At 38.1% G+C, this 11,896-nt stretch overlaps 1 protein-coding gene across 1 annotated transcript; it reads right to left on the bottom strand.

The window, feature by feature from the left end:
* Positions 1-166: 166 nt before the first annotated feature.
* sfxn5b (sideroflexin 5b) lies at positions 167-10,837 on the bottom strand. The gene is made up of 15 exons (XM_042418477.1): positions 10,818-10,837; positions 10,077-10,142; positions 7,252-7,320; positions 6,557-6,634; positions 6,310-6,336; positions 6,146-6,200; positions 6,025-6,050; positions 5,810-5,863; positions 5,428-5,484; positions 4,771-4,836; positions 4,307-4,397; positions 3,130-3,245; positions 2,795-2,880; positions 1,166-1,283; positions 167-902 (listed from the first exon to the last, which is right to left on the bottom strand). Exons 2-15 carry the CDS (start codon positions 10,131-10,133, stop codon positions 825-827), a joined length of 978 nt encoding a protein of 325 aa, XP_042274411.1. The 5' UTR covers positions 10,134-10,142; positions 10,818-10,837; the 3' UTR covers positions 167-824.
* Between the last annotated feature and the right edge of the window lie 1,059 nt (positions 10,838-11,896).

Genomic DNA, 11,896 nt, shown 5'->3' on the forward strand with positions numbered 1-11,896 from the left:
AGTTTTTTTTCTGGCCCAATACTTAACTCAGCACTCTCATCAGCGTCCTTTGTGGCCGCAGCAGGCAGATGTCTTCAGCAAAAAGACTCTAAAAACCCACTGTACACTACCCGCCCAGCACCAAACAGACATAATTAGCGACTAGGTGATGAACACAGTGGAGCATTTAGCAGCTAAAGAGACATAGATTTTTCTCAGGAGTTGTTGAAGACCAAAAAAGGAGGAGAGTGAATACTGGACTGACATTCGCCTGATGGCTAAAAACATGACTCCAATTGAAAGCTAATGTTGCACCGGATCTGCTAGATGTGTAAATAGGCAACTGTTTGCTAACAAGTACATCATATAGACTAAAAAGGTGATGATATGTGAGTGTAATAGCTTGTTTTTCGCTTCCCAGAGTGGCCAAAAAATCAGGTATTGCAGGTTTAAACTGTGTTAATGAACCTTTGCCATTGTGAAAATGGGTCAAAATATACTTGAACAACCATAACTATACTTGGTTGGTAAATTATAAAGTATAGCCTTCGTGTGAGAAACACTGTATTGTATATATTAAAATAAATTTAATGCTATAAAACTGATTTTAAATATATCATCATTTCTATATACAGAGCTCCTTCTTGCTCTTGAGCACAGCAAGAAAGGGGAAAAATCTCAGCGATTTTGAAGCTCGGAGGAAACCTTGACTGGACAACTGGTGGGGTATAAAAACAGGTTGAAAAACCCTGTGTTGGTACACGATGATCCAAAACCTGTGGACAGGAGGGACCCTGGGGTTTTCACAATGCAGCCTCCTCTCCTCTCCCACACCACGCCATCCATCATAAACCCTTGTTGTAGGTCACCACCTTGCAATCTGTTGCCATGGCGATCTCCGGCTCAAGGCGAGACACCTCAATCTTCAGAAAAAAAACAAAAAACAAACAAACAATGAAGACTGAAGGTAAAATTTAAGCTCTACATCTCTCTGAGTCTGTCTTTAAGCCTTGAAAATCAGTCTGACTTTTAATTAGACGTGGGAAGAGGTGAAGTCAAGCTTGTGGGCCGGGGCTGTGCATGTCAAGCGGTGTATATGTAATTTGAATTTCTTCCCAGCTGCTCCCTGAGCCATCTGGCCTTGAATCAGCAGCGGAAGCAGTTGAACTGACATTATATACTGTACCTGAGACATCTGGGGGAACAGGCTGATGGCCACAGGCAGGGAGAGGCCGAAGGTAACCAAGCACACGATGCTGTGGATGGGCAGCAACAATCTGCGGTTGCTCTGCAGGAATCGCAGCCTACAGAAGTGAAGATAGTGATAAAAGGAAACATGAGCCTGCTGTGTGGCTCGATCCCAGATGACTACTGCAGAAGCTGGGAGTTATTTTTGGATCTGGAGAAAAACATCATGTACGGATTTGGGGGAGCTATTTCACACAATTAGTGGGTGGGAGATTCGACTGTCTGTGTGAAAGTTCCAGTTCTGTGTATAGTGAGTCAGACTGCCAATATCCTCTTTAATTAGACAGTAAATCCAAAAATTCTCCATCCTCATCTTCATCAAGTCTTTTTTTGTATTTGAAAAGAAGTTGTGCTAAATTTTTACATTTAATTATTACATTTTTTTACATTTTCTCTGGCTGCAATGACCTCCTACTGAATTAATATATGAGAAGCAATTTGGAGCACAACATATGTTGGCTCTTGGCCAAACACACACAGATATTTATAGTATTTATAGACCAGGGTTAGGGTTAGTACACAATAAAAAAGAGGAAAACATGAGAATGAAATGCTTCACTATCCACAACTGCCTTTGAAAATATCAATTTAATTTATTCATATTTACTTAGAAGCAGAATAATGTTTATAATTATTATATTCTGGCATTTTTTGCCAAGATTCTGGTAATAATAGTTATACGCCTACAAGTAATGTGTTTTTTATTTATCGTGCTAGAAGCTCTAGGGATTTGTCTGTCGTTCAGTCCACCACTTTGGTCTAGACTGAAATATCTAAACAAATACTGGATGGATGCCACCTTCTTCCTCAAGCATCATCAGCAGGTGAAATTTACTTTGGTTTATGATCATATACCTGCAAAACTAACGACATTCCCTTCAACCTCAGCTGTACTTTTAGTTCTGTGCTAATAAGCACATGTTAGCATGCTAAACTAAGATGATGAACATGGTAAACATCCGATTAACATTAACATGTTAAAATTGTCACCTTGAGCATGTTAGCATGCTGACATTAGCGTTTAGCCACTACCACAGCTGTAGACTCTTGGTCTTGTTTTATATGTTTTCATTCTGATCAGGTTCTAATTGATGGAACATAATAAGTAGCCAATTTTGTCTGAATATACCTGCACACTAACCACCTGCTTGGCCACATCAACTTGTGTAACTTTTATAGTTTTAAAATGGAAAACATTTGATTTATTCCATTATGCAACCTGACAAAAAGCCCATGAATTATAAGCCTTTTAGAATAATGTTTTTGATCATCAATTAATTGTTTAAGGAATGTTTCAAGCAAAAATGTCAAAAATTTACTCATTCCAGCTTCTCAGATGTGAATATTTCCCGGTTTTCTTAGGATTGTAAACAGAGTATCTTTGGTTGCTCAAACAAAACAAAACTTGTGATGGGCATTTTTCACTATTTTCTGATATTTTATAGACCAAATGATGAATCGATTAATTGAAAAAAATAATATGTAGATTAATCAATAATGAAAATAATAAATAATTAGTTGCAGTTATTTGGACAGAATCTCCACAGTGTACTGTAACTCTACAAACCTCTCTAGGTAGGACATGATGATGGGGGGCAGGACAAAGATTGGCATCGGGAGGACCACACGTGTGAAGGCGGTCTCCGTGATTGCCTGGGGAAAGAGATGAGAACATTGTGCACACGCTTCATTTCAAATACTGCAATGAGTTGGATTTAATTTTCTCTTTCATGAGATCAGATGGGTGCTGAGTGATAGGAGCTGAGCAGGAAATGATGCATTTTCCCATTATCAGCCACCATCACATTTGCAATTCACTGAAAAACAGCACACGTCTATGGTATAAACAAATTCAGAGCAGTCAAGGAACAAGCACGCTGAGTATGCAAAAAAGCCACTCACATGTCTTGCAGCAATTTTGGAGGAGCCCACCACATTCCCATTGTTGTCCAGCACATCAATACCTTCAGACAGCTCATTGTGTCTCATCAGGCCCACGTTACAAATGTTTGCACTAGCTGAGGATAGAGACAAAAAGGCAGCTTTCAGTTGTTAAGACATTTCCATAAGACAAGAACAGACGTTGAACACAAGTTAGTGATAGTTTAGAGGAGAGAAATTTTCTTTGAAGAGGACTATCATGTACATTTCCAGGTCTATATTTATATTCTGGGGCTGTGCTGGTATATTTTAGGATGATTTCCAGTTAAAAAAAGAACAGAACTTATTTATTTTATACTGGCTCTAAATGCAGCCCCTCACTTCTGCCTCTGTCAGAAACAGGCCGTTTTAGCTCCTGTCTCTTTAAGGCCCCCCTACCAATGAGCCCACTTTGTTCTGATTGGTCAACTCCTGGTCTACCCCTCGGTAGACTTCTGGTGACTCGGGAGGCTACGTAACCGTACAATAGCAGTAGGATTTCACTTGTTTTTCTCGATCTTCACTTGAAATGTCCTCAAATACATATGTACATGTTCGAGACAGAATCTCATCTGAAATATGCGAGTGGACAACGTGAATAACCTTAGCAAAGGCTACAGACGGCCGTTTGTGGGCATGTGCAAACAGTCTGACGTCAGTTTGATGGGGAAGTAGAAGTAACTTTGCAAACGGAGCGTTCAGAGCGGGCTGAAACCCCTGGGCTTTTGACTTGAGGGCAAATACATTCACCTCAAGTTTTGGACCTTTGACCATGTTTAACATAGACATCTGACATCATAACAGCATATAAATGACAGAAAATCACAAAAAGCATGTTATATCCCCTTTAAAAAAATCCCTTAATTGCAAACCACTTAAAGTAGTCCTTGAAAAATAAGTTGATAAACTACTGCTGATGTGCAGTTCAGTGCAGTAAAACACTATAAAAACTTGTGTAAAATAACTATTTTCACACAAATATTAAATTATTGTCTTGTGCAGTCAACAAGCTTTGAAAGTTGATATTAATGACGTTAATTCTTTGATAGAGAAAATAAAAAGAATGAAATCAGAGAGATGTTGTGACTCCAACCACCAGGGGGCCACATAACGACCCCCCATGATTATAACTGTTACACAGGTTCCTTTGAAAACCTACCTACAGCTGGAAATGGGACAAATCTTTGTATTATCATTCTGGTGGCAGGACTCAACTTGTTGGCCTTCTGAATCAACACATTCAATCCCACCTGCAAAACAAAACAACACTTTAAGATATTACAAAAATAAATATAACAACTTGGGCAAACCACATCTGCCTTGTAAATTAGTTCAGTTTTTTGTTAATTTTTTCTTTTTTGTTTTAAGTAAAAACCCATAAATTTGTTTACTGTGTCACTATTTATTGATTAATTTTCCAGCAAATTACACTATGTATCACAGTTTCAATACTGCTATAACAAATACGACTGCTACTGTGCAGTGTGCAGATATGAATCAGCTTATGACTAAAGACACAGCTCTCAGTCATAGTCAGGGAACATTCACAAAAAACAAAGTTTAAATCTAATTTCTGTAAACTTAAAGAGGATATTGATATCACTGAAGAAGAAACACACTCACTGCGATGGACACGGCACTTGACACTGCTCCAACGTAGCCTTGAAGAAACTTGGATGTTGGTGTAGGCTAAAGAGGGACAAAATAAGTGTCATTTCATAGCTTTATACGCTTTTAAGACAAAGAGTCAATTTCACGTGTCCCCTCAAATATTTGAGATTGGATGGCTTTAGAAATTGTTAAATTCTATTTTCACAGTAGGTGTTTTAATTAGCCTTAATAGTACAGTATATGAACAAAAGTCACTTTTCTTTATGTGTTTATTCGTATTTAACTCGGCCTGCTACACACGCTCCCCATGCATATTGGTTCCTTCCAGCTATAGAAAACACTACGTAGCAGCAGCAGCTGAGCTGGTAGAGCTGCTCAGCTGCACAGCTGTGGAAGTCATGTAGAGTCGTTGCAAATTGCAGTTGTGTTAACGGCAGTGTGACGTATGAATAACCAATCTCAGCTCGCACCATAAAACAGCATGACTTGAATGAAAATGAGTATAAGAATTACTTAGTTTCAGAATTCCCCTATTTTATATAAAGTGACTTTAGCATCAGTGGTTACATCTTGGTTTGCTGTGAACATTAACATATGCATTGGGAAACTGTGTCCCCTCAAAAATATCAACTGCATGACGCCCTTGACAGAGATTAAAGTAGTTCCTACCTTTGTGGCGTTGCGGTTGGCATAGTTCACGCAGGCATTGTGACTCTGATTCAGCCACTGTCGGAAAGAAGGAAGGAAATAAAGGAGGGATGAGGGTTATGAAGCCAAGAAAGAAGGAAGGAAAGGACAGAGGGCAGCAGGAAAAAGAGAAAAAGAGACAGACAGACAGATAGATAGATAGATAGATAGATAGATAGATAGATAGATAGATAGATAGATAGATAGATAGATAGATAAGAGAGAAGCACCACGTTTTACAATGTGCTTATTCTAGTCTATAACAGGTGGGAAAGCATTGCAAGTACACAATAAAAAGTGCACTTACCAGATGTTCAAAATGGATAATAAATGGTTTTACGATACATGTGTTAATTTACAGTACCTGCCATATAATGGTAGACACCACAGTCTGATTTGGGAGAAGAAGGCCAATGACCTAGATGAAACCAGGGAATAAGAGCTTATTTTTGAGGCAAAATAAGTCCAAAGTTTATTTCATCTATCCCCAAACATGAGCATGTAAATGGATATCTGTGTAGCCGAGTCAGTTTTATGAAACGCTTAATGATTAATGTACGATATTCATATGGAACTTACAATTGGTGTTCCAAATGGTACATAACCTGCACAGTGGAGAAATGGTTTTCAGTGTAAAAACGAAATGACAAAATGGACCAAATTTAACCACTTAGGCAAAGATCTTCATCTGAGGTCGTACCTGACATTCGAAATGGCATGAAGATCTTCTCTCCTGTGTCAGGATGAATGATGGCCTGCGTGCAGAGAGCATGACATCATCCTCATGCTACCAGGAGCTCAGAGACTTGAATGCATGGAAGTGCAGTTAAACTGATGTAACTTATGACTTGGTGAGTCACTTACCTGCTTGATCTTTTGGGCTTCCCACAGCTGCACAGGTACGCCGTGCAATTAAAGGAAAAGAAAATCAGGATTACTTTTACACAGCATTACTTACTATGAGACATTCGTGAGCTCCCCACTGTTACTACAATTACTTAATAATGTGTACTATGTTTTCTGTATTTGATATTCAATCAGAGTTTTGTGTTATAACATTATACTGCAACATACTCTCAACTGTATCACATCAACATCAATAAAAACTCACCTGAAGATCAGAAACTCCAGGTGGAAGCGAGCCATGTTTATAATCATCGAGGAGTTTGATGCAGTCTTTCAGCCGTTTCTACGTGAAAACAAAACAGTGTTTATTGGAACATGAATTCAATGGCAAGAATAAAGCTGGGTATCATTTTCTATACTAGTATTGTTACCACACAATGCTTTTCTTGATACCTTACTGTGAAAAATATAAACAAGTTTATCTACAAACCCTTTTTTGTCATTTAATACAAAAAGTCAATGTTCTTTTTAGGACTGCAGATCATTTTCATTATTGATTAATCTGCTAAATACTTCCTGGATTTATTCATTCATTGTTTGGTCTTTCAAATGTCAAAAAAAAAACATCTTAAAGTGTCATAATGACTTATCATATAAGTCAAACTAAAGCAGGAAACTTTTGAGAAGCTAGAAGCAGCAAACTCTTGGCATTTTTGCTTTAAATGAACTTTTAATCAGTTATCAAAATTGTTGATAACAATTTTCTGTCAATCAGTTAATCTACTAATCGTTTCAGTTCTGCAAATGTTTTATGTTTTCTGAACACATAAAATTGTCAAAAATGTGACACCTTCCCATACTACAATACTAATAAAGATATTCTGGTTTGATATATAACACCAGACAGCAGTGGCAGCTTGTGTTAATAATCAACATGTATACAGTATCTACAGGCTTCACCTCGGACACAAACAGGGTGCTGGGGTCAATGATGTCAACAAAGTGTCTCAGACGGCCGAGGAATGAACCCTAGAAAAGACAAAACATGTGACAAAGTTAATTCTTAATGAGAGCTGACACATGAAGATAGAAAAACATCCTCCTCTATGTGAATGGATAATTTCTACAGAAGTCCCCTGACCTGATTTATCATTGCTAACTTAAGTTCCTAAAAAACACTGTTCTCTCTAAAACCCCCTGCAGATATGAAGTAGTAGATATTTATGTATTTAAAATATCCCATGTAAGCACAATTTATCGTTTCATATATTGTTGTATATATTCAACAGGGTTGTAGGATACCAGAAATACAAGCACAACCACAACCCCTTAACTGATGTTTGACAAAGCTAGGTACCAAAAACTGATTAACTACTACTTTACTTAAATCTCATCGCATTATATTCATTCATTTAACAGTCAAATTATATTCTCAGTAAATTTTACCTCTCAACACGATGGTCTAAATGCTGTTTCAAAGAATTCTGCATACTGCCAGGAATATAATACTGGTAACACCAGATCCCTTCATTTTATTATAACTTTTCATCAAAAATAGTCACTTTTAGCAGCAGTAACTCTAAAAAAATCCAAAATAAACTCCTTCACAGGTCATTTAAATACCCTAATTCCTGAAACAAGACTGAGTACATGAGCTTGGTGTCCTAAATAGCATCTATGGCCTGATCTCCTCATCTGTGATTATCATTGAGGACACTGTGGAAACCGTGAACCATGAGATGCAGTTAAAAGCTCCCGATCATTAATAAGTCAACCTTTGAGCTTCTTCACAATGTACTGTTCCCAAAAGTAAAGAGGAAACATCCATGAAACTGGAATTCTTAACCGTTATATTCTCCAAGTTTAAATATCTGACACTAACTGCACAATTATACAAAACACAGCTGAGATGTTGAAGGAAAACGTTCCCCTTTAGAAGAACTTTAGCGAAAACACCCAGAAAGTTTACATTTACTGAACTCCCTCCTCAAAGTGAAGCTCTGAGCTGCTGGTCCTGTTTTCTGTTCCCCTTCACTGTCTACATCGGCATGCCAATTGCTACGTGTGTGTGCCAACTGTCTGAAAAGGCCCTATAGAGGTTCATGCCAAGAGTCTCTTTGGCAAACCAGATGGACAAAAACATGGCAGCTTCAATCAGATTCCCTCTGAGACGTTTATCAGTTATGAAGGCCGGGCGGCACGGTGGAAAGACAGTGGAACGAACCTTTTCCTACAGTATTTTTAATTATCATTCCAGCATCGGGTGCTAATTGAAAAGACTAGAGAATGAAGATAAACCATCTTATCTCTGTGTTTTCTGCCATGATGCCATTTCTCCATCACATGTCTCCTCCTCTGACAGGGCCATATGTGCTGCAGTGCTGTTTTGTAAGAGTCGTGTGGAGAGAGGATCCATGTGAGCTTTAATTATGCATGAGTTTCAGCTCCCCGGAGAGTACACAACAAGGCTAGCAGAGATGGAGCTCTGAGGAGAGCACAGACAAACCGAGCAAGATTTATGCTGATTCAAGGACTGGCCTAATTTTCACTGCTTTGACGCAAGGAAGTGGAATTATTAAAGCACCTTTATCAACCCTGACAGGAACTGCAGGTGCCAGATGGAAAAATAAAGGGGTTCAAGGGGGTCAGATTGAAAAGATTTCCTACCAATAACTATATATAAGCTGATAAACAAGGATGAATTACTCTCTTCCTGTTATTTAGGCTTCCTGTAAATCATATTATATCCTGTGTTAATTGTGGTGTTCTGTCACAGTTTGGCTCTAAACAAAAGACAAGTTGCTTCCCTTTGAGCTCTTTGTGTTTTTACAAATACTTTTATCCATGTTGCATATTCACATCAGCTGAAACCATGACAGATCAAAAAAGTTACTTATTTACTTACACAATCACAATAAATAAGGACTTTGCTCTGTGCACCATCCGGTAAATAATTGTCTATAGACGCTGTTTAATAAATAGCACTGAACGAAGAAGTGTTGGAAATTTAAATGTAGCTTCACTAACGTGAGTCTCTGCAGCCTCTCGGTTAATGTGCCATCCGAGTTGACTATGAAGGTCACATTATCTTTCAGGGCTGACCAATGCAAATGAATTTCTGAAGACGGAAAATTGAGTAATGGGCTTCAGATAAGGACGGACAGCCCCATTAATCTCGATCACAGGTCTGAGGGGGGGAAAAAACACTTTAGGTTGTTACTTTAAAGTGTGATTTGCACTGGATTCATGTGCAAAATGATGCGCAAATAGAGAGATGTCTTCTCATTAATATGTGAGAGCTGCGACTTTAAAGACAAAAAGAAAAAGAACAGAGGGAAAAACAAACATAGTAAGATATTTATGGTGATAAACTGACTTATAAATGACAACTGCGTTCAAATTGAAGCGAAAGATCCAAATGTGTGATATAATGTTGCGCGGAGCGGCGCCGAGGCAAAGGCTGTGAAATCTGTCAGTGTGGAGATGATAAACAGCGATAAGACACCGCCTACTGATCATTACTCCCACTAATAAACCATTAATAGCCTCAAAACTGACCCAATTACGCGCAGAAGTTCATTAACAGTTGGAAGTTGTTGCAGTTTTATAACAGCCAACAAAGAAACGGATCGCTGATCAAACGCAACTTTCGCTACAAAGTGGTAGCATCCAGAGCAGAGCAGAGCAGAGGAGAGAAGAGGGGAGGATGGGGCTGTTTTTCACCCGAAAAGCTTAAGAACAAAATGTCATGAATGCATGCTTAACGGGGGATAATGAATACTCACCTGGTCGTATCGGGGTCTCCCGAGCTGGAAAGCAGGACACTCTGCAGATTCCGCCATGACACCGAACTATTTATTTATTAATGAACTGAATCATGACCGGATTTCCAAGTAGAGCGAACTACATTCAATGTGTAACTATAGTGAAGCAATGAGCCGCTACGTCTGTTGGGATATGTAGTCTTCTCGTTTGCGTTAACACTGGCAAAGTTGAAGCGCATGACTACACATCCCAAATAATCGATAAGGTGAAAGCTATTGCATAACTGTTCCGATTGATCTTGGGAGAGATAACACAGTTAATGATATGTGAAGATGTTTTGGCCTGAGGAAAGATGATCATCCCTGGACTGATTTCAGGTGCACACATGTGTGAATTGATGATTTTTTCTTAAAAGAAAAAAACATCCAGGAGCAAGAAAATGTGATTATCTTTTCATTACACCGGAGACTTCCATCACGCGCCCGTCATACAGTAGCCACGAGCTTTTCAAATCGACTAAAGTCTGTTATAAGTCTGTAATTCACATTATTATAAACCCTAATCATATACTAGCACTTTTTCATCAATGACATCCACCTAAAAGTGCATCAAAAAGCACAAAGATGAAACACAGTAAAAGTGCAGCATAAAAACATCAGTAATATTTAATTACACAAAGAGGCCAACTCATAAAAGTGTATTCCAGCTTCATTTTTAAAACTATGTACATTCTTAGCAAGAGGCTTTACACACTTACAGACCTGTTGGAGGGATGAAAAATGGAGAGACAACTTTTCTGTTTTTACATCTTTACCACTAACCTTGTTTTTTTTCTGAAAATATACAAACTGACTGAAAGGGGAGTTTGCAAAAATCTTGAGGGTCTTAAAACAAAAGGAGTCTGGTGCTGTTATACTGTTCCACCAATTTATTGTTGCACTTCCTTAAAGTTGGGGATATACAAGGGACATATTATTTAAGAAAATAGTCAAACTCATTCAACAGAAGAAAAGATATAATAAAAAATATATATATATAAGTTTATTTGTAGCACCTTTCAAAGCCAGTGTTATTAATTGCATTACACACAACAAACAATAAAAAACAGAAATACAGGAATAAAATCAAAGGGCAGACATCAGTAAAAACAAACATTCAAAGTAATTTACATGAACATAAGATAATTATCTTAAGCGCATAAAAGTTTATAAAACATAGAACGATGTCACGCATAAAAAACATCAAAATTAGTTACAGGTTAACCAATAAAACTGAGTTTTAATAAGTAATAGAAAGATGAAAGATAGTGTTCGGTGAGTCTGATTAGATGGGTCAAGCTGCAAATAGCTGGATCCTACAATTCCCATAATACACCAAAAGTCATCTTTCATTAGAGCTTCTCTGCCTGGTGAGTTCCCACATCTTTCAAACTCTACTTGCAGGCTTTCCATCACAAATTTGAAGTCTCAAAACTCAAATTGAGTTCCTCCAGAACCACAGAGGAAGCAGTAGTATATCCAGTGACGTGTAAACTGATCTTTATGTGTATAGTTTTGAGAAGGCAGGGTTAAGTAGTATAGCAGTACACAGGCAATATGTTTACTTAATTTGCAACAACATTATCTCTAATAAATGAAACCACAGAGGCCACAGATCTGGATATCTGGTACATCTGCACATTCAAACTGTGCAAGGAGAGGACGGGATCCATGCTGGAGGAGTGCTCTCTAGTGGAGAGAAATGAGTGTTGCTACAGCAGATATTCAGTGTGCAGGACGTTATGCATTAGTTATAGTCTTACTGAGGTCTACTCAATGACAAGTCACAAACTTTCTTTAGT

This window comes from Thunnus maccoyii, chromosome 8 (assembly GCF_910596095.1).
Source record: "Thunnus maccoyii chromosome 8, fThuMac1.1, whole genome shotgun sequence".
Classification (NCBI taxonomy): Eukaryota; Metazoa; Chordata; class Actinopteri; order Scombriformes; family Scombridae; genus Thunnus; species Thunnus maccoyii.